This window comes from Myxocyprinus asiaticus, chromosome 10 (assembly GCF_019703515.2).
Source record: "Myxocyprinus asiaticus isolate MX2 ecotype Aquarium Trade chromosome 10, UBuf_Myxa_2, whole genome shotgun sequence".
Taxonomy (NCBI): Eukaryota; Metazoa; Chordata; class Actinopteri; order Cypriniformes; family Catostomidae; genus Myxocyprinus; species Myxocyprinus asiaticus.
The window spans coordinates 38,601,775-38,629,092 of NC_059353.1; the positions used below are offsets into that span (position 1 = coordinate 38,601,775).

The 27,318-nt window shown below is 41.4% G+C and overlaps 1 protein-coding gene across 1 annotated transcript; it reads left to right on the forward strand.

Annotated features, from left to right (window-relative positions):
• On the forward strand, window positions 1–27,030 carry LOC127447594 (germinal-center associated nuclear protein-like). The gene is made up of 30 exons (XM_051709537.1): window positions 1–519; window positions 2,059–3,565; window positions 4,009–4,244; window positions 4,340–4,421; window positions 4,975–5,116; window positions 5,295–5,497; window positions 5,604–5,743; window positions 6,121–6,318; window positions 6,470–6,738; window positions 8,178–8,340; window positions 8,472–8,632; window positions 8,770–8,990; window positions 9,525–9,802; window positions 11,292–11,522; window positions 11,800–11,822; window positions 12,081–12,248; window positions 12,670–12,867; window positions 12,993–13,061; window positions 14,140–14,274; window positions 14,347–14,491; window positions 14,918–15,179; window positions 16,077–16,174; window positions 16,320–16,710; window positions 16,916–17,179; window positions 17,314–17,434; window positions 17,543–17,719; window positions 19,046–19,193; window positions 19,288–19,439; window positions 19,788–19,938; window positions 20,030–27,030. The coding sequence occupies exons 2-30, from the start codon at window positions 2,155–2,157 to the stop codon at window positions 20,201–20,203; spliced, it is 6,411 nt and encodes a 2,136-aa protein (XP_051565497.1). The 5' UTR covers window positions 1–519; window positions 2,059–2,154; the 3' UTR covers window positions 20,204–27,030.
• The last annotated feature ends 288 nt before the right edge of the window (window positions 27,031–27,318 follow it).

The window sequence follows — 27,318 nt, forward strand, 5'->3', positions numbered from 1 at the left end:
TAGAGATATGAAATACAGCAAAATAATTAGTAGTTTAGTAAAATCGTTTTATTATACAAGTTTGCGAAGATAAAGCATCCAGTTCCAGTTCAGTTCGTGTTGATCGGAGCAGCAGCGTTGTACACTGCCTGGCCAAAAAACGTTGCATACTCTAATATTTCGTTGGACCGCCTTTAGCTATGATTATGTTGTGCATTCGTCGTAGCGTTGTTTCGACAACCTTATGCAACGTCACAACATTTATTTCCGTCCAGAGTTGCATTATTTTTTGGCCGAGATCTTGTATTGATGACAGGAGAGTCGAACCACTCTGTAAAGTCTTCTCCAGCACATCCCAAAGTTACGGTCAGGACTCTGTGGTGGCCAATTCATGTGTGAAAATGATTCCTCATGCTCCCTGAACCACTCTTTCACATTTTGAGCTCGATGAATCGTGGCATTGTCGTCCTGGAATATGAACGTGCCATCAGGGAGGAAAAAATCCATTGATGGGATAACCTGGTCATTCAGTACATTCAGGTTGTCAGCTGACTTCATTTTATTGCAGCATAACGTTGCTGAGCCTAGACCTTGATCAATTGAAGCAACCCCAGATCATAACATTGCCTCCGAGGCTTGTACAGTGGATACTATGCATGACAGGTGCATCACCTCATGCACTTCTCTTCTTCCCCTGACACGCCCATTGCTTTGGAGTAGGGTAAATCTGGACTCATCAGACCACACGACCTTTTTCCATTGCTCCACAGTCCAATCTTTATGCTCTCTGGCAAAATGAAGTAGTTTTTTCCTATTAGCCTCACTAACATCAAAAAACAGCATTTTATTCCCAATCCTGTAAGTTCTTGTCGCATTGTGTGTGTGGAAATGCTCTTACTTTCACTATTACACGTAGCCATGAGTTCTACTGTAGATTTTTTTACGATGTGACAAAGCGTTTTTATTGTTTTTGTTTTTTTTAATAACATTTTTATCCCCTTTTCTCCCAATTTGGAATGCCCAATTCCCTCTACTTAGTAGGTCCTCGTGGTGGTGCGGTTACTCACCTCAATCTGGGTGGCGAAGTACAAGTCTCAGTTGCCTCTGCTTCTGAGACAGTCAATCCGCACATTATCACGTGGCTCGTTGTGCATGACACCGCGGAGACTCACAGCATTTTGAGGCTCATGCTACTCTCCGCGATCCGTGCACAACTTACCATGCGCCCCATTGAGAGCGAGAACCACTAATCGCGACCACGAGGAGGTTGCCCCATGTGACTCTACCCTCCCTAGCATCTGGGCCAATTTGGTTGCTTAGGAGACCTGGCTGGAGTCACTCGGCACACCCTGGATTCAAACTCGCGACTCCAGGGGTGGTAGTCAGCGTCAATACTCGCTGAGCTACCCAGGCCCCCCACCAAGCATTTTAATGATCTCCGACCACGGTCATTTAAGATTTTTCCCGACCTCATTTCTTCAGCGAAGCTGATGGTTCACCACTATCCTTCCAGGTTTTATTAATGCGTTGGACAGTTCTTAACCCAATTCCAGTGATTTCTGCAATCTCCTTAGTTGTTTTCTTTGCTTGATGCAGGCCAATAATTTGCCCCTTCTGAAACACAAGTAACATCTTTTCCACGACCACGGAATACGTCTTCCCACATGGTTGTTTAAGGAATGAGAAGCTACACACTGCATTAGTTAGGGTTAAAAGAATTGTTGCCAACTGAAACATATTAATCACTGCAATAATGATCCAATCGTAGGATCTTAAGTATCTGCTTATTTAAATCTAAATGGCGACTTTGTTTTTGGCCAGGCAGTGTATTATTTGCTGCCTGAGATGTTAATGTTGTGTTTTGGTTGTTTGTACAGATTACACAGAGAGTTCTTTTGTAAAACTTCTAAATTTGACCATACTTAAATATCTGAGATATTAAAGTCATGTTTGTACAGATTATATAGAAGTGTAACTTATATACTTGTATAACTTAACTAAATTTGGGTTTCGTTGATGTGACAAACCATAAGTAATTGTTTTCTTTGGCCTTGTTTCTTGTTGGGCTTTGTTTTACAGGATTCAGAGGACTTTGATCATGAACAGCAAAAGGATTTGCACAATATCCCATCAGTAAATCTTAACTGTTGATGTATTTGCCCTCTTCCATCCACGATGAATCCTTCAAATATCTTTGGTAAACCACAAACTGCCTTTCAGGCACAGAGCAACACAGTTCAGACTGGAAACCTGTTTCCGTCCTTTGCCCAGCAGAACACAACGCAGAGTGTTGGCTTTGGACAGCCATCTGCTTTTAGTCAGCCTGCTTTTGGCCAGCTGAAGGGACATTCTCCAGCTTTTGGCCAGATGCCTGCTTTTGGTCAGAGCAGTGGGTTATCTCAAGGATTGGGGCAGCCGCCATCATTCTCCTCTTTGGGATCCACCCTGGCCTTTGGGCAGTCAGGTTTGGGTCAGGGTACACTGGGATTTGGAGTGCCGCCGCCTTCATATGCTCAAGCCACAGGACAAACTCCTGTGCCCGCATGTAGTCAGAGCTCTGTTTTTGGTCAACCATTTGGATTTGGTCTTTCATCAGGTGTTTCCCAGTCGTCGACCAGCTTCAGCAGCTCTGCTACCAACCAGCCCAGATTTGGTCAGCTTTCTGCCCTCACAGCAACAACAAGCTCCTTGGTTGGGGACAGAACTGAAAATCCTACTGGTGGCATTGATAGCCAGATTTGTTTCAAGCCACCCAATGAAGCTGTTTTCAAACCCATTTTCAGTGCCAGCCCAGAACCTCTCAGCTCAAAGCTGTCTTCTGCTCCAGAACCTTTTGGGACATCCAAGGATGTTACTAACAGTATGGACAGCAATCCCTCTAGTGGGTCGCTCTTCTCATGTGTAAAGCCAAGCACTCTGGGTTTCAGCTTCTCCCAGCCAGCAGCAGCTCCCTCTGTGTCACCTTCCAGTGGTAATGTTTCACAGAAGGAGATGCTTGGTGGTGGCACCAGTATTCAGAACATACAGTTCACTTTCTCTCAACCTGCCAACCCCTCCAGCAGCAGTACCCCTGCTTCTCAGCCCACCACTCCCTCCTCCTTCAGCTTCACTGCAAAGACCCTCCAGCCTCAAGCAGAGACTAAAGTGTCTGCGTTTTGTGGTAATGCCATTGGATCTTTTGCGTTTGGGGCCTCAAAATCAGAAGCCACACAAAGATCAGAGGAGAGGGCAAGTGATGGGCAGAGCAGCGGTAGAGAACCAGTTTTTGGGAGTTTTGGCATAAAGTGGAAGGAGGAGCTTGCAGATGCAAATGCTACACAAGGAAAAACTGCAAAAAGTGATAGTGCTGAAACTGAAGCAGACAGCCCAAGACGACCAGCTAAACGTCCACTGCTGAGAATCCGGGGCCCTGCTGGAGGACTCTTCCGTAGTGCAATGTCTGAACTTATGAGATCCAAAGTCAGCCCAGTCAAGAGAGAAGATCATCCACCAGACAGACCAGATCCTCCTGGTCCAGTTAACGATGTACCCCCTGCACCTTCTAGATCTCAGGCTCCTGTAGTTTTGAAAAAAGCAGAGGAAATTTGTAAGTTACTATTAATTATGATTTTCTAATAGAAACCAGCACTTTCAATGTTGTTCTTTGATCAAAAGGTGTTCTGAAAATCTTTTCATGCTTATGTTTTATGAGTAATATATCAGCCAGGCCAATTAATTGGACATTAGTTGGCAATTCTGAGATCATTGCATCGTACATTATCTGTGCCCCAAATAAATAGTAGACGTGTTTGTTCCCCCTTGTGTCAGCACAATAATGCACATTTTCTGTTTTCAAATATTTTTTTGTGAAAATTAAGTGTAAAGTAAATTGTTCATCAAATTTGTTGACTTACTGTCAATAAATTATGTGTATTTCTAGATATTACATAGACCATGGGTCAGCCTGATCTCTAGATATTAGTATAGGCCATTAAAAAACCCATAGTGGTTGACCACTACCTATGTTGTCATCATCCCTTGTCTTTATAGCAACTGAGGCTGAATCTAAGACATACTCTCTAGGCAGACGTGCTGTTCGCAAGGAGAGCACAGACAGTTTGGCCGGTCTATCCCCCACAGATGCCACTGTCATCCAGTGTAAGGGAATACCACCTAACCTTAACAGGAAGGATCTCATAACAAAGCATTTTGGCAACTTTGGGAAAGTGCAGAAAGTGTACTGCCGACCTCAGAAGAACCTAGCCATTGTCCATTTCCAAGATCATGTGAGCATGTCTTGTTAAATATAAATGACTCAAAGCTTATTCCTGGAGAAGTAATTATATTTATTTAATGTGCTTGTCTTTGTCTTGTCTTTCAGGCATCTGCAGCCAAAGCCAAAAAGAAAGGAAAGCTTTTCCAGAGGAATGAAATACTTATATTTTGGCAAAGAAAAAAACAAAGTGAGTAACAGCACTGTTTTGAAAGCCACAAATGTACATGGTATGGCCTTGTGTGATTATTAAACTGCACAAGGCTGCGTTTAAATAAACCAGTAGATTACATTTGCTTCAAAGTGAAGGGGTTTTGTTATCTAATACACATTCTCCAACCAAATTCGCTTATAATGTGCAATATGTGTCAACAAAAATGTCCTCCGGTTCACTTTAGCATAATTCGCATAATTCCAAACATTTTTTGCCACTACATATTGCTATACAAATCCAGTGTAACATGTTGGGATCACAGATGAGGAGGGGATGGCAGAATTTTCAGACAGAAGAGCATAATTTGGTTTGCTAGTTTTTACCTTTTGCACATCCTGTTTCAATGTCATATTATGCCTTTTTGTTCTTATACCCTTAATATCTAGGCAGTAACAATAGGAGATGTCAGTTCTAATTGCAATATTTTTTGACAAAATCATGTAAGCACTACTATTTACCAGTATTAAATAGAATACTGTGAACATTCTCTATTATACTGTTATGCTCATAAAGTGCTTTTAATTTACAGGTCCAGGTGAAAAGGCCGCAAAAGAGGTCAAAGATGTGAGTGGGAAGACAGAGTCTGGGGCTGGATTTTTGCAGTCCTCACCTAATCGCAAGCATCTTCTCAAACCAGTGACCATTAGCAACACTAGCTCTCTCATTAAAGGGTAACTTAGACATATAATATCACAGAATCCGTATGTAACTGTGTGCAAAGTGCTGCCATTTTTGCAATTAATATATCCAACTCTTTTCTTGTTTCTTTTATCAGTGAAGCACCCATTTACGTGATTGTTATTCAGCTCTTAGGGCTGATTATTTTTCTCTGTTGTTTTTCTTTTCCAGCTCTCCTATTAAGAAATCCACTGTTGCTAAAACTCTCCAGTTTGATAGTGAGGCACCAGTAGATTCGATTTCAGAGGAGCCGAGTGTAGACCGTCCTGTAAGCAACCTGCCCTCAGTACTTCAGCCTCTAATTAGTCAGGTGGCTGAAACAGCTGAAGAGAGGTACCGCCTCCTAGAGCAGAGAGACAAGATCTTACGGCAAGGTAAAGCTATGTGGTTTTGAGCTTTTACATTGCTTGTACTGTGTTTTTACAGCTTCTATAAAGAAACAATAGTGATTGGAAAATAATTGTCTTTTTGTCTCTGAAGCTCGGCCCAAAAGAACTGACCTGGACATGACAAAAGTGTTTGTGGGAACGTGCCCTGATATGTGCCCGGAGAAAGAACGGTACATGAGAGAAACACGTAACCAGCTGAGCATCTTTGAGATTGTCCCTGATACAGAGAAGGTTTGTAGCAATAGAGACCAGTAATACTAATCCACATTTTTGGTGGGTTTTATGACAAGGTTCAGTGTTTTTTTGTCATAATTGACAAGGATTATTCACTTGGTGATTTAATAAACCATGTTAATTAAAGGTGATGTGTATAATTTCTGCGCTACTTGTGTCACCAAGTGTAATTTTAAAAATAATAATTATAATAATATAAAAATACTTTGGTTTCCCGAACACTCCCCCATCTGGCAGTGGTCCCCATCCAGCAGACAGTCCCGCCCCAAACGTCAGGCCATACATTATTCCTTGAAGTGAATGTCAGCAAAGTGCCTTTACTATGGTTACCTTTTAAGTTAATCATTTTGACTAATTCCTTCCATTCTATTCAGGTGGACCATTTTGCTGCCATCAAAGAGTATAGCAGGTCATCAGCTGATCAGGAAGAACCTCTTCCTCATGAGCTCAGACCACTTCCTGTGCTAAGCATGACTATGGACTACCTGGTGACTCAGATTATGGACCAGGGTGAGGGCAATTACCGTGATTGGTATGACTTTGTCTGGAACAGAACCAGAGGAATTCGCAAGGTGGGGAAAAAAACTTTAATTGCTTTGATCTTAAGCCTTGTTGTCCATTTGATTAAAATATTCAAATGTTTGAAAATATTCAAAATGCTATCTTTTCAGTGTTTCAAAGTTGCCATTTTTCTTCATAGTCATGTCTAATTCCCGTTTACAGGACATTACCCAGCAGCATTTATGTGATCCAATGACGGTATCACTCATTGAGAAATGTACCCGTTTCCACATTCACTGCGCCCATCACCTGTGCCAGGAACCCATGATGTCTTTCGATGCAAAGATCAACAATGAGAATATGACAAAATGCCTGCAGAGTTTGAAGGAGATGTATCAAGACCTTGCCACCAAAAAGGTGTACTGCCCTAATGAGGCGGAGTTCCGACAATACAACGTGTTGATTAAGCTCAATGATGGAGATATTCTTCGGTAAAACCTTGAAATTCATGAAATTCTCTGGCTATATATTTTACCAACTAGAGTAATGATAATAATTTCAGTTGTATATAACTATTTTGTGTACATAGAGGGAAGTGATTTGGGTGGACCTTAGTGGCCATTCACACAGAACACACATTTGAGTCCTTATATGCTATTTTTTATTGTTTTGCAATATAAATATGCACTAGATGGATGTCTTTGACCATTGCGCTGCATCTCGCTGTTTTTTCAGTGTCTTGTGCATGAGCTCTGCATTTTTAACATGCTGTGTCAAGTAAAAAGAATATAAACTTTTCAAAATATTTCTTTAAGACACCTTCATTTTTTTTTCCATTCTTTGAGCTGTATCTAGGTTTTTTTAGCACAAAAGCATGTTCTATCTGAATGGCACCTTAGAGAGTGAACAGAGGTCTGTGCAGTAAATGCACTCCATCATGTAGGGAGGATCCACACCACCCAAAAATGAAAATTCTTCATTTATTCACCCTCATGCCATCCCAGTTGTGTATGACTTTCTTCTGCAGAACGCAAACAAAGATTTTTAGAAGAATATCTCCGCTCTGTATGTCCATACAATGCAAGTGAATAGTGACCAAAATTTTGAAGCTCCAAAAAGCACATAAAGGTAATCCACAAGACTCCAGTGGTTTAATCCATGTCTTCTGAAGCGGTCCAGTCGTTTTTGGGTGAGAACAGACCAAAATATTACACCTTTTTAACTATAAATCTTGACATATACAGTCTCCTTGGCGATCATGATTTCAAGCTTGATTACACTTCCTAGCGCCATCTAGCACTCTGCAAGCCTGAAACCATGAATGTGCCTTGAGTTGTACAGTAAAAAAATTGTTTTTGGTCTGTTCTCATCCAAATTCGATATAATTGCTTCAGAAGACATTGATTAAACCACTGGAGTCTTATGGTTGACTTTATTGCTGCCTTTATGTGCTTTTTGGAGCTTCAGAGTTTTGGACCCCATTCACTTGCAGTGTATGGACCTACAGAGCTAAAATATTCTCCTAAAAATCTTCGTTTGTGTTCTGCAGAAGAAAGTCATACACAGCTGGGATGGCATGAGGGTGAGTAAAATTATATAATTTTTATTTTCGGGTGCACTAATCCTTTAAGGCTTGTGCACTTGCAGGAGCCCTTCAATTTTTTTATTTTTTATATTTGAGTATACTGGTATTAACCAGTAAAATTGTTGATATGTGAGTTGTCCTTTTTGCTCTGGTTAGGACTATGGTGGTGCTGTTTTTAAATACCCTAAGCTTGTTCAGATCTTTTATAGGTAGTCCACTAAGAATAGCAGTAGTCAATGAGAGCGGGTACAAATGCATGAGTGAGCGATGGCATCAGCCGAGAGATGTTTTTAGGTGAGTAATCTATTAATCTGTCTGCCTGCTTTGTTTTGTGTGTCAATGCAGTGAGGTGCAGCAGTTTCGTAAAGAGGTACGAGAGTCTCCAGAGGTGGTCTTTGCGGTGCAGGCCTTTGCTGCACTCAACAGTAATAACTTTGTTCGGTTCTTCAAACTGGTGAATGCAGCTTCCTATTTGACCAGTTGCATACTTCATAGGTACTTCAATCAGGTGAGTACATCTTTACCTAAGATAGGGTAATCTTGTGCCCAGAATCGAATTTATTTGGCCCTCATTACACCTCTTTGTTTCTTTAATTACTGTGTGTGTGTGTCTCTCTCTCTCTCTTTCTGTCTGTTTAGGTGAGAAGAAAGGCACTGAAAATCCTCAATGTGGCCTTTACTGTTGGGTCACAGAGATCCACCATTTTCCCAATTGAGGATTTTGTCAGGATGCTCATGTTCCGGAATGCCACTGAAGCCTCAGACTTCATTCAGCAGTATGGCCTTAGTATCAGTGATGGGTAGGTCCTACTCATTTTCTTTGCTGTCTTTTACTATGCTGGATCCTTTCTAACTGCAGCTTTGTCCAGTGTCACTTTGGAGATGCTGAATTCGCAAAGGCTTTTTAAACTAATGCCTTATTGTGTCCATCCTACAGCATGGTAGAACTAAGTCGGACAGCCTATCAGGAGCCAGATACCCTGCCGCAGAAGAAGTCAGTGGCCATAAAGAGGAAGAGAACTGTGCTGATTGGGGAGGTGGTGAGCGGTGGACCGCTGCCTAACCCGCCCCAGCACTCCCCTGTTTGCAGCTTTGACTCCAACAACAAGTACACTGGAGATGGGCTCTCTCTAGAGTCTCCACAAGCTGCTCTAAAGGGTGTGGATGCTTTTAATTTCTTAAAGAATACACTTAGCATTTGTACTTAAAGACCCTTTGAATTTGCTTGATGAGCACAGTTTTCTTTCCTGTGTTGACGTATTTCCTATTGGAAGTTTGGGTGTGACATATCAAAGGGTTTGTACCTATTTAAAAAAAAAATAGCCAATGGGATTTTATTACATTACAGCCATGAAGCATAAATTGCTATTTGCTAGTCTGTTGAAGGTGTTATTAGGGGGAGGGACATTCTCATTCATTTGATTGGACAAAATTTTGTGTAGTGCAGGTTCAGTCATTAATATTTTTGATCAGTTTTCCCGGAAGATTAAGACTGTATGTTTTAAATGTGTATATCTGTTTCAAGTAAAGTTTGTCAACATTTAGGAGTACACTAGCATGTAGATTGCTTCAAAACTAACACGTGCACAAAAAAAACTTGAATTTTTTATTTCATGTTGTCTTTAAGATTGTATTTGAAACAACATCAATCAATGGATGACCAGGTGTGTGTTATTGTCTTGTTCTTGGCAGCTTGTCCACAGAGGCAGGAGTTGAAGCATTTGATAGAGCCTGACTCCAGGCCTCTGGTGAAACCCAGGCTGCTGGCTGAACCCCGGCTGTTTGTGGAGCCCACATACATGGCAGATCCTGTGAAACCCACAGACACGGAAGAAACTGGAGAGAAATCTGATACAGCAGAATCCACTCTGCCTGTGGTGCCGCAGGGGCTATTCCAACCCATAGCAGCCCCACAGCCAGCTCGACCCCCATCGCCTCTGCCCAAACCAGAACCAGTCTACATGGATCAGGTGAAACACCCATGTCAGGTCAATCAAAGTTTCAAAGATGATTTCTCCCACAGCTTTCCTTAAAAGTTAGGAATTTTTTTTCTGCTGACCCAGTCAGGCCAGTTGTTCATATTTGCCAATTTCCAATCTGCCAATTTCTTTCACTGGCCCCACCACAAAAAAACAGCGTAGATTGATGACAGATAGATAGAAAGAGAGAGCGCGAGAGAGAGATCATGAACATTTTGAACATTCTTTTTTTTTTGTTGATTTCTTAATTTTTTTATTTTTTTTTTTATTTATTTTTTTTATCCCCTTTTTCTCCCAATTTGGAATGCCCATTTCCCACTACTTAGTAGGTCCTCATGGTGGCGCGGTTACTCACCTCAATCCGGGTGGCGGAGGACGAGTCTCAGTTGCCTCCACTTCTGAGATCATCAATCCGTGCATCTTATCACGTGGCTCATTGTGCATGACACCGCGGAGACTCCCAGCATGTGGAGGCTCATGCTACTCTCCGCGATCCACGCACAACTTACCAAGCGCCCCATTGAGAGTGAGAACCACTAATCGCGACCATGAGGAGGTTACCCCATGTGACTCTACCCTCCCTAGCAACCGGGCCAATTTGGTTGCTTAGGAGACTTGGCTGGAGTCACTCAGCACACCCTGGATTCGAACTCGTGGCTCCAGGGGTGGTAATCAGCGTCAATACTCGCTGAGCTACCCAGGCCCCTCTTTTTTTTTTTCATCAGTTAGAAAAGACATAACATACACAGTCAGAAGAAGAGTATAAAGGTCTGTGCTGAATTTATTGGATGTAGCTTGAAAGCTCTCGGACGAGTTACAATTTACAGTACAGTTATTTTGGAAAAATCCTATCTCAGGTATGTAGTATAACACTAAGTTATAGTATAGCTGTATAATCTCGATGTACAAAACAACATAATGACAGCTTTACTGTATATTCACAGATACGTTTGCTGGTAAACAAGGGCATTTAGTGATTTTTAATTTTCATCCCATTCTGATGCTTTTAAGGCTATCATAAGTCATGCCAACTAGACAACTTTACCTTGGTGATATTTAACCCTTTAATGCATATTTCAGGTCTTTAGTGACCCGGGACCTCATTCCATCCCCTGTACCTCATCCAATTTTTGGAGTTATGCCCACACCTCTTTAGTATTCCTCAACCTATCTCTTTTGAATTGTGTAACAAAAAATGGCAAAATTGCAAAAAACTAATTTATAACTGCTTGATTACCAAAAGTGTAGGCACCAACAATCATACCACAGTCCAAATCACTGAGATCAAATTTTTCCCCATTCTGATGGTTGATGTGAATATTAACTGAAGCTCCTGACCCGTATCTGCATGATTTTATGCACTGCACTGCTGCCACATGATTGGCTGATTAGATAATCGCAAGGATGATTGTTGGTGCCTGATGGGCTGGTTTGAGTATTTCTGTAACTGCTGATCTCCTGGGATTTTCACACACAACAGTCTCTAGAATTTACTCAGAATGGCGCCAAAAACAAAAAACATCTAGTGAGTGGCAGTTCTGCAGATGGAAACGCCTTGTTGATGAGAGAGGTCCACAGAGAATGGCCAGACTGGTTCGAACTGACAAAGTCTACGGTAACTCAGATAACCACTCTATATAATTGTGGTGAGAAGAATAGAATCTCAGAATGCTATTATGAGATGTGGGTTGGCGCTGTTTTGGCAGCACGAGGGGGACCTACACAATATTAGACAGGTGGTTTTTAAAGTTGTGGCTGATTGGTGTGAGTGTGTGTGTGTGTGTGTGTATATATATATATATATATATATATGTATGTGTGTGTGTATTAGTCATAGTTATATATAAATGCATATAAAGTTATATATTATCTTAGAGAATGAAGCCTATATTAGGACCATTAAAGGACATTGAAAGTTAAGCGTATTTCCCCCCAAATTCTCATTACTGTAATGCATTCTCACATTTTACAGCATAAACTAAAAGCAGTATGACAAATACTACCACTTGATGTATATATACTTTACAATATAGATAATATAAAAAACATTTTGTGTTACAGAAATGAGAAATAGATTTTTTTTGTATTACAGTATTGAGAATTTTGGGAGACAATATCCTTGATTGTCATGAAAATGTTACATTGCAAAAAACATCTAAAAATAGGCATCATTTTCTAGGATTCTCTTTCTTTTGATTTTGAGGTGAAATATGACCTGGACATGTTCTTGTTTGTGAAATTCTTCGGTTTGTGAAATTCGGCCATAAAGGTTCTTATCTTCCAGGCTTACGTTAGAGGAGAAAGCTGCTTTTATTGCTCATTGCTCAGAGGAGGAGTGTACCAGTATATTAGAGGAGACTCTAGCTGAGGAGTTGGTCGTGATGGCACACGAGATCCTGGATAATGAGTTGAGATTCATCCGCAAGTTCATTAAGAGGTTTGAGGAGCTTAATTATCTTTGTTTGTTTGTATGTCAGTTCCAGACTGTAAAATGTCCCAATCCCATTCCACTCTCACCCTTTTTTTTTTCGCTCCGTTTCACTGTACTATACCATCAATTAAAAAAGTCCAAAAATAAAATAAAAAAGGTCTTAAATTTGCTTTTTATACTGTTTGTCTGAATGTATTAGAAATTTGAAAGAAGTAGCTTGAGTTATTGGACTGGTCAAAGTCAGTAGCTGGTAATGATTTCGAATGCCTCTTCAGTATTCCCTCAATAGATATCAAGATGTGTACCACAAGACACTGATGTCTTAACGATAGATCTATATAGTAAAAGAGGTCTTAGTGGAGATATGTGTTTGTACTCCCCTCTTCATTAGAATCCTTTACAGAATGAATGTATGCATGTACTCTAGGTGGCGTGACGTGGTAGCCGTGCGTCATCAGCTGAAGAGACAGATGCGTGGTTTCCCTGCTGCTCCAGGCTGTGTGGATCCACGGTTCAAATTGAAGGCCCTTGTCCCCAGTGCCCCTTCCAGCCCCTCTCTGGACCTCCTGGCTCAGGGGATGGTTAACCTGGGCAACTCTGGGAACATGGCATTTTCCTGCACAAGGTCTGCATACAGCTCTGGATCTCATTGCTATAGAGATAAGGATTTGGTTAATATATTTGCTTAACTTAAATTCTTATTCTAATTATTTTTTTATTGATCCTGACAATGAACTTTTGATATTCTAGATTGCTGCAAATGAGACAAGAAACAGTTCATCAAATGAAAGTGTCCTTCTACTACAATCTCTTAATGAGGTAACACAAAATGTAGATCAGACAGTTGAAGCACAAGTGATTGTATGCTTAAAGGGATAGTTCACCCAAAAATGAAAATTCTCTCATTTACTCACCCTCATGACATCCCAGATGTGTATGACTTTCTTTCTTCTGCAGAACACAAATTAAGATTTATAGAAGAATATCTCAGCTCTGTAGGTCCATACATTGCAAGTGAATGGTGACCAGAACTTTGAAGCTCCAAAAAGCACAAAGACAGCATAAAAGTAATACATAAGACTCCAGTGGTTTAATCCATGTCTTGTAAATCGATCCAGTCAGTTTTGGGTGAGAACAGACCAAAATGTAACTCCTTTTTCACTATAAATTATGACATCAGCAGTCTCCTTGGCAATCATGATTTCAAGCTCGATAACACATCCTAGCACCATATAGTCCTCTGCGCATGCGTCAAGCACTAGGAAGTGTAATTAATCATGATGGTGCCTTGAAAAAAAGTGTCTGCTAAATGAATAAATGTAAATGGTGTCTTGAGACTGTAATGGCAAGATGTACAGTGAAAATGTAGTTACATTCTCACCCAAAACTGATTGGATCACTTCACAAGACATGGATTAAACCACTGGAGTCTTATGGTTTATGTGCCTTTATGTGCTTTTTGGAGCTTCAAAGTTTTGGTCACCATTCACTTGCATTGTATGGACCTACAGAGCTGAGATATTCTTCTATAAATCTTAATTTGTGTTCTGCAGAAGAAAGACAGACATACACATCAGAGTGAGTAAATGATGAGAGAATTTTCATTTTTGGGGAACTATTTCTTTAAATGAAAATTCTGTTGTCATTTACTCACCCTATATGACTTGATGTTATGCAGAATATTTGTGACTGACAGCCTCAGGCTCTAATTACTGTTATTGCATCTTTTTTTCCATACAATAAAAGTGAATGGGTACTGAATTGCTAACATTATGCCTGACATCTCTGTTTGTGTTTTTAGGAAGAAAGTAATATGGTTTGGAACAAAATGAGGTTGAGATAATGATGACAGAATTTAATTTGGGTGATCTAACCCTTTTATTGTCCTTTTTGTCAGTGAATGTGTATGGAGACCTCTTGACCTGCCAGCACTTGTGGCAGAAAGCACTCCTAATGCACCTGACAGAATCTTCTGGAAAGCCACTCTTTTGTTGCCAAGCCACTGCGATAGAGATACAAGCTTTGCCAGCAGGTAACAGAGGGAATGATGGGAATTCTGAGTTACATGTGAAATTCAGACTCACTACTATTTGCTTTCATGCAGCATTCTGACAGACTGGCTTGAGGTGAAATTGGGTGGAGGAAATAGAACTGAAGAGTGTGAGAAAGGACAACTGCAAACACTGTGCATCAGTCACAGCCTGACAGATGTTAGGGAAAAGACTCACGATGTTCACATCTCTATAAAGGTGACCTTTAGAAGTTAAGCACTGTCCAGTAGATGTCTGTCTTGTTTAGTTGGTTTTTGGATGTGAAATTTTCTGATCTTTGTATGAAATATTAATGTAATCTGCCATTTACATTTTATCATTAAGTAGACACTTTTATCCAAAGCAAGTTACTAATGAAGAATGTTACAACATACTTGCCAATCAGACTGCCAGGTCCCATTATGGCATTGTAACCTATTGCAATAATGAAGCCAGTGTTTCAACATGTTTTAAAGTTAAAAAAAAAAGTTGTTGAAAGTCATGCAAATCCCATGTTTTCATGATCAACTGATGCTGTCAAATCCGAGTACTGTATTTCTTGTTTACTCCTGCCCATGCCTAACCTGAATGTCTTTTCTTTTGCAAATGATTAATGTCTGTGTGTGTGTCTGTGTGTGTGTGCAGGCATGTCATGGGCCCCTGAGCGCAGAAGATCAGTGTCTGCTGGAGGAACAGAAAGAACTCCATGGTACCAATGCTCTGCTGATGCTACTACCCCCTATACCCAGTACCGGAGAGGGGCAAGAGGAGGATGTGACCCTTCTGTCTGCCCTCCTCCAGCTGAGGCAGGTGCAGCAGGCCAGCTGCTGGCACTCTCCTGTACCCCTGGTTGTGGTGGTGCCTGGCAAAGATGAGGGTAGTACCAGTGACTGGGGTTTGGAGGAAGGCAAGTACAAGATACTTAATGTTAGTGCTTAGTTTTGGACTCAAGTATGGTAGGAAAGAATGTGTAAGGCTGGCAGCACAGTGTAGCAGAAGCAAAGCAGGACTTCGGTGCCGTACCTATTTTTGCAATGCATAGCGTGGTTAATATGCACTTGAAACCTAATTATGAACACAATCACTTGGAATATATGCTTTTATTTGCCACGTAAAATAATGGAGCGAACCACTTACACATTGTTTGAAAGGCTTGATGCAAGTTTCAGGCATGCAAACAGCACTTTCTCGCATAAATTTAATTGAATCCAGACAGTTCAACTGAATGAAAATTCCCTCATCATTTACGCACCCTCATGCCATCCCAGATGTGTGGGAATATCGCCGCTCTATTGGTCCTTCACACACACCTATCATATCGCTTCTGAAGACATGGATTAAATCACTGGAGTCGTGTGGATTACTTTTATGCTGCCTTTATGTGCTTTTTGGAGCTTCAAAATTCTGGCCGCCATTCACTTGCATTGAATGAACCTTCAGAGCTGACATATACATCTAAAAATCTTTGTGTTCAGCAGAAGACGAAAAAAAGCCATACACATCTGTGATGGCATGAGGGTGATTAAATGATGAGAGAATTTTCATTTTTGGGTGAACTATCCCTTTAGGCAGTTTATAAATGCAGTCGTAAATTCGTAAAGAATATACTCAACATGATAACCTAGAATTGCTTTATTTTCTATATAGAGTCACAGATTGGTTAAGCAATAAAGGCGTTGCCAGTGTGAAAGCTCTACATATGCCAACTGTTGCAGTTTTGCTTACGCACAGCTTACATGTGACAGGCCTTGACAGACTGTAATTTGATTGTTTATCTGATTATTTTGTTGTCTCACTTTCACAGTACTCATGTTGAATACGTTCGTCAAAGATGGTCTCATCTCTGAATACATCTTCATCCATATACCAGCAAACCTCACTGACCTGCAAGGCTCAGAGCAGGTCGGTCTGCACATTGTTAGAATACTAAGTTACTATATTAGTTAAAATATTTGTTTAACCTTACCTAGGCATTTTTAAACTGTTGAAGAACATTTAAGTATACAATATTTAAAGTAAAATTCTCTTTGTAATTGTTTTTATTCAGATATGTCATGTGGTGAGGTGGCTTGCTGCCCGCTCTCCCACCGGCCCAGCTCTCTCCTCTCAGACCCTGCTGCAGGTTGTTGAGTTAGGCCTGTGCCGTGAGTTCCACTTAAGACTCCACCGAGACAAGCAGGACAGGAAACATGCTGATCTTCCGTCTCAGCACCCAGAGCCTATCATTCAGCTTTGTAACAGCGTGCTGAGTTTCCTGGCAGGAGTAGTCTCATCTGAGCACCTGTCCGTCCTCTGCTGGCCACCTCCAGAATTCTCTCTCCCTGAGAACATGGAGCTGATTCCTCATCAGGCCTGGAACACTCCAGAACACCTGGACTGGCTGAGGAGGGCCATCCTCAGTCGGCAACTTCCTGAGTGGGATCTGCCTCCCGTTAGTGGTGTGTTCATCAATGACATTTAGTTGAATTTGCATTGAGACAGTTTAGATCAGGAGTATTAAAGTTCCAAGAGCTTCAGTCTTTCTCAGAATTTCTTCATTTTCAGAAAGTTTTTTTTTGAGAATATAAGAAAACGCATTGTTACCATAACTAGTGTCTCATATCATGTGATTCACAATTGCTAATCTCTTCACTTTTTCCATAGCCACATGGCCACATTTATGTGCCTTTATATTCAAGTATGTATCCCAGATTCCCAGCTCACCCCTAAGCCAACCCATTCTAATATCCTGCCTGGAGAACCTGCTTAGAAGAGTCAACTACCAATACTGTCATGAGAACGGTGCAGATGAGGATGACTATGAGAAGATTGGACCATCCTTTGATGATATTCCCTGGGATGAGATCATATGTCTATGTGTGGAGCATCGTATGAAGGACTGGATTTTAGATCCTCTTGTGGCAGAAGGTGTGAGCCGCAGACTTTTGGAATGGACTAGTAACTAAATTGGCAATTGCTATTCTTCTCTAATGTGAATACATTTCATCTGAACTTTATTCATTTTCTGAAATTATTAAAATGTCTGTTGTAACTTGTCACAGATGCTCTCACGGGTGATGGTGAGATTTTCGTGTACTTCAACAAAGATAGCCTGAAGTGTTTCAGGCCCCCTGACAGTTGGATGGAGGCTGTGAAACAGACCAACCAGGAGAAACAACAAGTGTAACTATCATTTTTTATATTTATTCTTTATTTGTGTTTACATAATTTCTCTTTTTTTGTATCTCTCGAAGAGAAAGTTTAAAACAGAATTTCAATATTCACTTTTAGGTCTAAAGTCAATCTGCCCACCAATGCAGACAGACATCTCCCCAAACAGAAGCTGTTTCAGAGTCAGATAGACATGGAGGAACAGCTTTCTGTTCCAGACCCTGGACACATTCCTATAGAGCAGCGATTTGATCACATTCTCTCTTCCATTCGTGAGATGAACGCAGAGGGAAAGAGGTTAGCGTTAACATTTAACCCTTTAAGCTCGGATGCCCACCGGCAGGCCCACCAACAAAAAAATCATGATCAAAATATAACTACATTTTTGACCAACACAAAATAGGTATATGTAACGGGGTAAGGTGGGCAAGGAGGAGGCGGGAACAGTCAATGTAACTTTTAATTTTGCACTGTACATATTATTGTAATTGGTAAAAACATCAGACTGATCAAATAGCCATGTGTCATATGTTGTTGGAAAGCTCTCAAAGAGTAGAATACAACCAGCCCAATTTTTTTATTCACAAAAATATAGCGAGTAATGGCTGAGTACATATCTTTGACATACACGTTACATGTAAACAGGTGTTGCCTATAAGCCGCTTATACGTTTTTGCTTAAAAAAAATCGGACCATAAAATATCACAAACCGTTACTTAAAGGAGCGGATTCCTGTGAAAACGAGCCCACACACAACATTATCGGATGCATAATAATTAGATAATCTAAAAACAATGTTCTATCTGGCTGAAAACAGGTTAGCTTTCCTGGATCAAATGACAGCATCAGAAATGATGTAGTATGTTGTCCAACGTCATGGAACGCTAAACCAATCGTTTTAGAATTACAATTTGTAACCAGAGGTGGAAGTCATCCAAATATGGGTAGAGAGGATTGTTCACTCTAATTACATATGGCCACCTGGAGATGGCGCCAAGTACATGACACAGACTCAGTGATGGCTCAAATGACACAGAATGGAACTGAATGAGATCTCATTACTCATGCCTGCATACTTTGGATAGAGAGTATTGTATTTGTATTTGCATGTGTAATTAGTTCTTATGCACAATTGTTTTATTTCTTTAGAGAGGCTTTTGGACATATATATATATACTTTTAAATTGCTTTGTTGGATCAACACAAAATGTAACTCAGTTACAGTTGACATAATTGGGAACAAAACAAGTGTTTTTTCTAAGCTACCTTATTTACACTGAGATATATACTTCAATGTCAAATCAGAAAACTTTATATATATATATATATATATATATATATATATATATAATTAATTTTTTTTTTTTTTTTTTCAGCAGTTTCTTAGGCTGAGAGTCTCATAATTTATCACAATTTATATCATAAAAAAATTAGTTTTTCTTATAAGAGTTATAAGCCTTTAATTTTGGGCATGCCACTGAAACAGGAAATCTTTAAAGTCACCTTCAGAGCTTAAAGGGTTAAATATTATTTAGCTGTGTTCAATGTATTTTTTTTTTATACACATCAGTTGCTTTGTGGTTGTATGTGTGCAGAAACAGTTCTTTTTACATGTATCTGTAGGACGAGAGACCAAATGCAGTGTTGGATTGAAGCCGATCCTTTGGACTCTGCCTCTGTTTTTTCTTTTGCTCTTCCCTCCACTGTCCTCTCTACGTCTCCTCTGGTCACGACCTCCTCCCGTAAACACTCTGGCACGGTCCACATACAGGTACAGCTTAATCAGATCCATCAGCATAACTAGAAATTTTCAAAAAGTAGTGTTCTTTTCAAATTATTTAAATCTCTATTTTGTGTGTTACTAGAAGGAAATGGAAAGAGTTGACCCTGTTGGGAAGATATCATCTCCTTGCAAAAACAACAAACCCTTTGCTCCAAACAGCACACACACTCCCTTAATGGAGCGACTGCAAAATACTCTCTCTACTGTTCAAGAGATGAACGCTGAGCACCAGAGGTTCGCTCTAAATTTTTTGGGGTTATTTTTGTGAAAATTGTATTTATTTCAGGTGCATCACAGTAATGAGGTGACCCAAAGAAATATGCTAATAATAAGGGTAGATATCACAACTGGGCACATTGAGGGACACATTGAGTTAATCAATAATTATCTGGAAAATTCTTAAAAAATCTTAAATGGAACATTAAATCCTTTTTAATGTCTAGTTTTGGACTAGCATTTCATAATGTTTTCATTATGAATCACCCTTGTAATATTAGGGTTAGCTGTGGTCCATTTCAGTGTTTTATTTTTTGCTTAGTGCTTGCACATTTGCAGAAACAGTTCTTTCACATGTATCTAAAGGATTGGAGATCAGATTCAGAGTCGGATTGAAGCAGACCCTTTGTGCTCTGCCTCTTTTCCTCTTTTCCTACCCTCTACCATCCTCTCTACGCCTCCTCTGGTCATGAACCAATCTTGCAAGCGCTCTGCTGCTGCTACCTTCCATACACAGGTACAGCTATACCAGAAAACAGAGTTTTGTCATATTTAAAAGTAGTGTCCATTATAAATGCTTTAAATCTCCATTTCTGTGTTATTTGAAGGAAATGGAATCAGATGACTCAGTTGAGAAGATGGCATCTCCTTGCGAAAAAAGCAGACCGGTATTTTTTTTACAACGTCTGCAGGACTTGAAAAGAGAGCTGTCAAGTCAACAAGAGGAGGAGCGTGTGTGTGGTCTCAAACTGAAGTGTCTTGTAGATATTGTGGAGGACTGAAGGTGTTTCTGTTTTACAGCAAATGCCAAATGCCATAGTACTTCCCAATTTGACAGAAGTATTTTATTTGTCTGATTTTGATCTTTACCTTTGTAATATTTTTGACTATTAAAAGAGTTTGCTAAAGTCATGTGCCTCCATTCTAGGGCTGCAACAACTAATCGATAAAATCTTTAATTATCGATAATGAAAATCATCGACAACATATTTCATTATCGATTAGTTGGATATATGCAACCAGCATGGAGAAGCTCCGCCAGTGATGTCACTTCACAGCCAAGTGAAAAATGTGTTGCATGATGAAACTTGTTTGTAAAATGACGGAGACAAATTGAAGTGGAAAAAAAGCAACCCAAGATGTCCAGCGCACAAGAGCACTTTATAAACACTTCAAAGAAGATCATAATAAGCATACAGTTTAATGTGGAGCAGTTGCTGCATCAAGTGCGTTGACGGAGTGCTTGTGCTGTTTGATGCACGAGAGTTGTTTCTCTCCAGAGCATAACTTACATTTTAGAGCTATATTTCATGTTTTATAATGTATACGTTATGAATTCAAAATCAGCCGCGTATTTCAAAAAACTGTTTTTGCCACAAGCGAGTCTCCGTTAAACGTCTTGGTTATGTACGTAACCTCGGTTCCCAGAGACGAAGGGAACGAGACATTGCGTTTATTAACGCATATGGGGAGTGCCTTCTTACATAACCTAGTTGAAACCTCTCAACAATAATGGCAATATATTAATATTGGCTATGGTGTTTGAGCCCCGCCTGTTTTTGCGCAAAACTGTCCGCAATAAAAACAGGTACACAAACACCATTTCTTCAGGAGCGCATTGCTTGTGCCTCAAGAACTCTTGAGTCTTGTATTATGGCTAGTATTTGCAAGGTCTTTTCCCCTTCGTCTCAGGGAACTGAGGTAACGTACATAACGGAGATGTTCCCTTATGACTCCGTACACTTGACATTGCGTTTATTATTGCATATGGGGAACAGAATCCCATCACGCCGCACTACACTACATAACCTTCCAGAAAGGAAGCATGACGCCGCAGCCTTTTGGGACAGCAACCGACATAAATATGCTGCAGTGAGTGACCCTCGTGTTGGGCCAGGATGGGCGCAATCAGAATGAATATATGAACTATAATCATATAGTATGAATTAACTCCTTCACGAACCCAGTCGGGAAGGGAGTTTATTTATAATGTAAGTGCTTGTGACTTATGGTAAATTACAACAGCCTGAATGCAGGCGGTTGTGTAGAATGATGGGGAGCTCGTCCTTAAAGGGAGGAGCATAAGTATATATATTTGGCCAATGATTAGCAAGCGCTCTAAACAGAGAGGACTTGTTAAGAGAGAGACGTTACGTCTAGGTTTGTAAACCTTGCAAATGTGTTTTGAGAAGACCATCCTGCTGCAAAACATGTCTTGTAAGGACACACCATTCGTCTATGCCCATGAGGAGGCCATGCCTCTAGTAGTGTGTGCTTTAACACCAATTGGGCAAATCATACCCTGCCACTCTTAAGCCGGGGCAATTGCATCGACAATCCAGTGAGAAAGTCTTTGCTTGTTTACGGACAGTCCTTTACAAAGAGCTGATCGGACAGTCTGAACTGGCGTGTATGCTCAACGTATGCGTGTAGAGCCCGCACAGGGCATAACAAATGCAATGATTGTTCCTCATCCAAATTAAATGGAGGAGGGAAGAATGCCTAAAAGTGAACCACCTGCGCTCTGAAGAGCGTGGTTAGGACCTTAGGCACATAGCCTTTTCTGGGTTTGACAGTGGCTTTTGAAAGACCAGGGTCAAACTCCAGATATGAATTGTCGATTGGTAGTGCATGCTGGTCACCAACCCGTTTTACTGAGGCCAGAGCCAGCAGTAGTGCGGTCTTAACGGAGAGCATGAGCAAATCAATAGATTCCAAAGGCTCGAAGTGAGGCCCTGTGAGAGCTTTTTGGACTAAAGTTAAGTCCCAAGACGGGACTGTAGCCCGGCGAGGTGGGATTAATTGTCTTGCTCCTTTAAGGAACTTTATGATTACATCATGCTTGCCTACAGAAGTGCTGGCATCATGTGCGTGATATAGATACAGATATAGCTACCACATACACTTTTGAGTGTTGATGGAGTGAGTCCTGCGTCTAATTGCTCTTGAAGAAATATGAGAATTTCGTGTAAGGGGCGGTTTACTGGGTCTTTGCCATGTGAGAGACACCAATCAGTGAACACCTTCCATTTTAGCACGTAGAGGCGTCTCGTGGACAGTGCTCTGGCCTGTAAAATGGTGTTCATGACTGAATGTGTCGGTTCTGGCGCTTTTAGTGCGCTCCGTTCAAGGGCCACACATGCAGGTTCCACAGCTGGGTCTGGGGATGCCAGATTGTGCCTTGCACCTGAGAGAGGAGATCCCCCCCTCAGTGGCATTTCCCATGGCGAGCTGCACAGCATCTCTTATCATTTCTGGAAACCATGGCTGGTTGGGTCATTTCGGCGCAACCAATAGAATTGTTTCCTTGTCCTCTCTGACTTTGCATATGACAGAGTGAATCAGGCATACCAGGGGAAACGCATATTTGCATTTCGCCGGCTATTTGTGTGCCATTGCATCTGCTCCCAGCGGGGCTTGTGACTTCGAGTGCCAGAGGGGACAGTGGGTATTCCCAACTGAGGCAAATAGATTGATTTCTGCTTTGCCGAATATTTTCCAAATCCTCAATACAGTCTCCATTTGCCCGGTATCACCCCTTGGCGTGACAGTAGGTCAGCGCCGTAATTTAGGCGGCCTGGGACATATGTCACTCTCAGGGAGATGGGATGATGCTTGCTCCATAGGAGGCGGCAACACATCAGTCTCAACAGTGGCGGTGAATGAATTCCGCCTTGGCGGTTTATGTATGTCACAACTGTCATGTTGTCTGAGCAAACCAGGACATGACAGTTCGCTATTTCTGACTGAAAAGCCTTTAAGGCTAGAAATACAGCCGATAGCTCTAGGCAGTTGATGTGCCACGCTTTCTTCACCCCTGTCCAGGTGCCGAAAGTCGGGCGTCCATCGCACACCACCCCCCAACCTGTGTTGGAAGCATTCCACCTGACAACTTGCCCCAGTGCGACACCTCGCTGGTAAAATGCAGGAACTGTCCATGGTGCTAAAGCAGCTATACTGCGCCGGGATATAGTGATGTGCATGCGCCAAGCAAGTTGTGGCACACGGAGCTTCAGCCAACATTGAAGAGGTCTTGAGTGGATGCCGCTGCCATAAATCCCAATGCTTTCTGAAACAGCTTCAGTGGAAGTGTTCTTCCCAGTTTGAACTGAGACAGACACTGTAGAATGGCCTGAACACGCTTGCTTGTGAGGTGTGCGCCCCCGCTCGTGGAGTTGTGGCAGAGTCCCAAAAAGGAGATTTGTTGGCTGGGGGAAGAGCGTGCTCTTTGCCCAGTTCTAATTGAGGCCCAAGCTGTTTAGACGCTGAAGCAGTAAGTCTCTGTGCTGGCATAACAGAGCCTCTGATTGCGGCAGTAACAACCAATCGTCGAGGTAGTTCAAGATGCGCATGCCGCTCAGTTTCAAAGGGGCGAGAACCGCATTGATGCACTTTGTGAACGTGCGAGGAGCCAGAGACAGCCCGAAGGGCAAGACTTTGAATTGATACGCTGTTCCCTCGAACACGAATCTCAAAAACATCCTGTGATATCGTACAATTTGGATATGAAAGTACACATCCTTCAGATATATCGATGCAAACCAATCATGTGGGTGTACATGCGATAAGATCCGTTTCTGAGTAATCATTTTGAATGGCGCTTTGTGAGTGTGATCAGATCCAGGATTGGCCGAAGCCCACCGTCTTTCTTTAGGACATGAAAATAACAGCTGTAAAACCCTTTTTGGGCTTGACAATTTGGCACAATCTCTGACGCTTTTCTCTAAGGAGATTGTGTATTTCGGCTCGTAACAGTGGTGCATCTTCGGACGAAACTGTGGAACACAAAATGCCGTTGAAACGGGGTGGCCGGCGTGCAAATTGGATCGTATAACCATGTTCGATCATTTTTTTTTTTTTTTTTTGCACCCATTCTGAAATACTCGTTAGGGCTCGCCACTCCTCCACGTAACGGGACAGAGGGCAATTTGGTTTATGTATGATAAAATATGTCGTTCACTATAGGGAAGCGGTTGCGCATAATGTGTGCTTTGAAGAGAAAAAGGGGCTCTTTATTGAGAATGTGTGAGCATCTCGTACATTTGCAACAAAAGCTGTATTCTTTTTTTGCACTTATTGCATTTTTTAGTGCATTTATTTGAGTGCAAGACACAGGAACAACATTTTGAACAATATTGTGAACAACAATATTTCTTACCCGACAAACAGTAGTGGGAAGATAGGGAACAGTGTTTGTGTCTCCAGTCGAGCCTTTTTTGGAGCAGACCCGTAGGGAACTGCAGGCTCTGCTTTCCGCTTCAAAGGGCTGTGCCCATCAGGAGTGCTTTTGCTGCACGTGCTGATACGCATGTGCTGGTGAGGCAGCAGGTATGGGGCTTTTAGTCAGGTGCTGGCTCGAAACAGAGCAAGGGCAACCGGCTGTGATATACTCCGTTTAGGCATAAAATGTCTTATAGCCTGTGACTGCTGCTGATTCGCGACATAACGCTCAGCAAACTTATTCACAGAAGTGCCAAAGAGGCTGGCTGGAGACACTAGAGCATCCAACAGAGTGGCTTTTCCTTATCACTTATTTTTGTGAGGGTCAGCCATATGTGTCGATCCAGAACTGCCAGGTTGCCCATGGAATCACCGATGGCCTGCGCAGTGACTTTCATGGCATGCAACGCTAAGTCTGTAGTGGTGTGTAGCTCTTTGAATGTCTCTGGATTGAAGCCGTGCTCGTCCATTTGCTTGAGGAGCTTGGCTTAACCAATTTCTTCCCCATGATCTACATTAGAGAGGATGGCGTTACTGCGCCGAGAAGGGCGTGTGCCAGGACTTAGACAGTTCCTTATGAACTTCAGGGAATATTGGGGCAGATTTGTGGGACGCTGCTGTTTGACTGCGTCCGGACTGCAGGAACCATTCATCGAAGCGAGACTGTTCAGGTTATTCTGGGGGAGACCACTCAATGTGAAGCTCTTCAGCTGCCCTAGTAAGAACACAGAGCATCTCTTTTAGTGGCACTTGCACGTTCCTCGCTGGGGGGAGGGTCAGCAGCATCATCCACTGACCACTCGCCTGATGCAGCGACATTATTATTCCCAGTGTCAGAACCAATGAACGAGACTAGGCCGCCCACTCTTTCAGAAGGCCAGAGCTCGTCTCGCACATAGCGTATCGGAAAACATGCACTTTGTAGAGATTGAGGGGCACGCGGGGCGTGTGGCGCCACGAGGACCACCTTAAAGTCATCCTGCTCGAACTCGCAGTCACACCGTGCCTCCTCGTGTGAATCCTCGGGTATCACAGAAGAGGCAGGTGGGAGGGCGGATGAGGCTGAATCGTCCCTCAGAACGAGGGTGATTCGTGAGCGAAGCGTCCTGAGACTCATGCCCTCACAGTGAGGACAGTCTGTCTCCATGTGAGCTGTCTCTGCGTGGGCACGGCCCAGACAGTAAATGCAGCTCTCATGCTGATCTGATGGCGGATGTGCCTTATTGGGACTATAAAGTTTGCGTAAGTAGACGTGTTGGGAGGGATATGGCTATTGAAAATGTAACATTTTAATTTAATTCTGCTCAAATGAACTAAATGACTTGAATAAATATTCGTTCATTTTGCTGAAAGAGACTCAAAGTTTCAAGTCAGTAAAATGATCCGATCTTCCCATCACTAGAAGGAAGAAATTCTGAGGAAATGGTGTTTGTGCACCTGTTTTTATAGCGGACAATTTCGCGCCAGAACAGGCGGTGCTCAAACACCATAGCCAATATTAGAATATTGGCGATATTGTAGAGAGGTTTTAACTAATTTGTTTAAGAAGGCACTCCCCATATGCGTTAATAAACGCAACGTCAAGTGTACTGAGTTGTAAGGGAACTTTACTGAGCAAGCAAGCGTGCGCATCTGTGTCAATGAAGCCGATCGCAATGGAGAAAGGGAGCGCAATTATTTTGAACTTGTGCAATATCATACCGCGCTTTAAGTTTCAAAAACTGAATGGATGTCATGGTCATGTGTGCCGGTTTTTGAAATGTTTTAGATCGTTTCTCATCATGTAATCACATGTATGAGATTTGTGGGAAGCAGAATGTTTGACATGTAAAGCTGGCACTTATGTGTCAGTTGCTAATAAAGGTGCAAGTGATTTAGAAGCACACATTAGCTCAGCAAAGCATAAAGGGTCAGCAAAAGGTTATCAGGTAAATTAACGGACCAGGGTAAAAGGTAAATTACTTTTTGTGACCAGATAAAATTATCACACTGGTTCATTTTGCATGGCCATTCAAAATAATAGTAATAGTAAATGAAGGTACACTCATGGCATCAAATATTTTATTTTAGTACATGGACATTCAAAAGAATGTTGGAAATTTTTATTTATTTATATATATTTGTTATGCTAATAGAGTGTCTTTTTCAGTGTATTAAGTTTGCATTCATAGTAACACTGTTTTGAACACTTGATTTATGAACAACTGATCTGCATTATATAAATTTGTTAATGACTTGAAAGGTATAATAAAGTGTTTAAAAAATAAAAATAGATTTTTAAAAATCTATTATTATATGTTGAAATTAAAGCTGTAGTACAGTATGTAATTTCTGCGCCATTAGTGCCACCAAATGTAATTACAAAAATAAACCTTGTTTTCAAAACTTTTCTAAATTTGCCCCACGTCTTCCATTGGTCAGACAAAGTGATAGTCCCACCTCCAACAAACGCCAATGGCTGAGTAACATTGTTGGGGTGGGTCTAAGTGGGTTGCTCAAAACAAACAAAGGAATTTTCATAGCACCACATGAAGACTATTGTTTTTGAGAAAATTAAACTATAATGGCGTACTTATAGTTGTCTCTGCATATTAAGCTTGGATAGGAAAGAGTATTTTAACAGAGAAAAAGTGACATCAGCGTTAACATTAACCACGATTAATAAATGCATTAAAAG

Excerpts from the sequence above, each read along its gene's own strand:
- LOC127447594 (XM_051709537.1), top strand. The coding sequence starts at position 2,155 with ATGAATCCTTCAAATATCTTTGGTAAACCACAAACTGCCTTTCAGGCA. Across the intron at positions 4,245-4,339 it reads TTGTCCATTTCCAAGATCAT|GCATCTGCAGCCAAAGCCAA; the intron begins GTGAGCATGTCT and ends CTTGTCTTTCAG. Across the intron at positions 19,939-20,029 it reads CTGCTACCTTCCATACACAG|GAAATGGAATCAGATGACTC; the intron begins GTACAGCTATAC and ends TGTTATTTGAAG.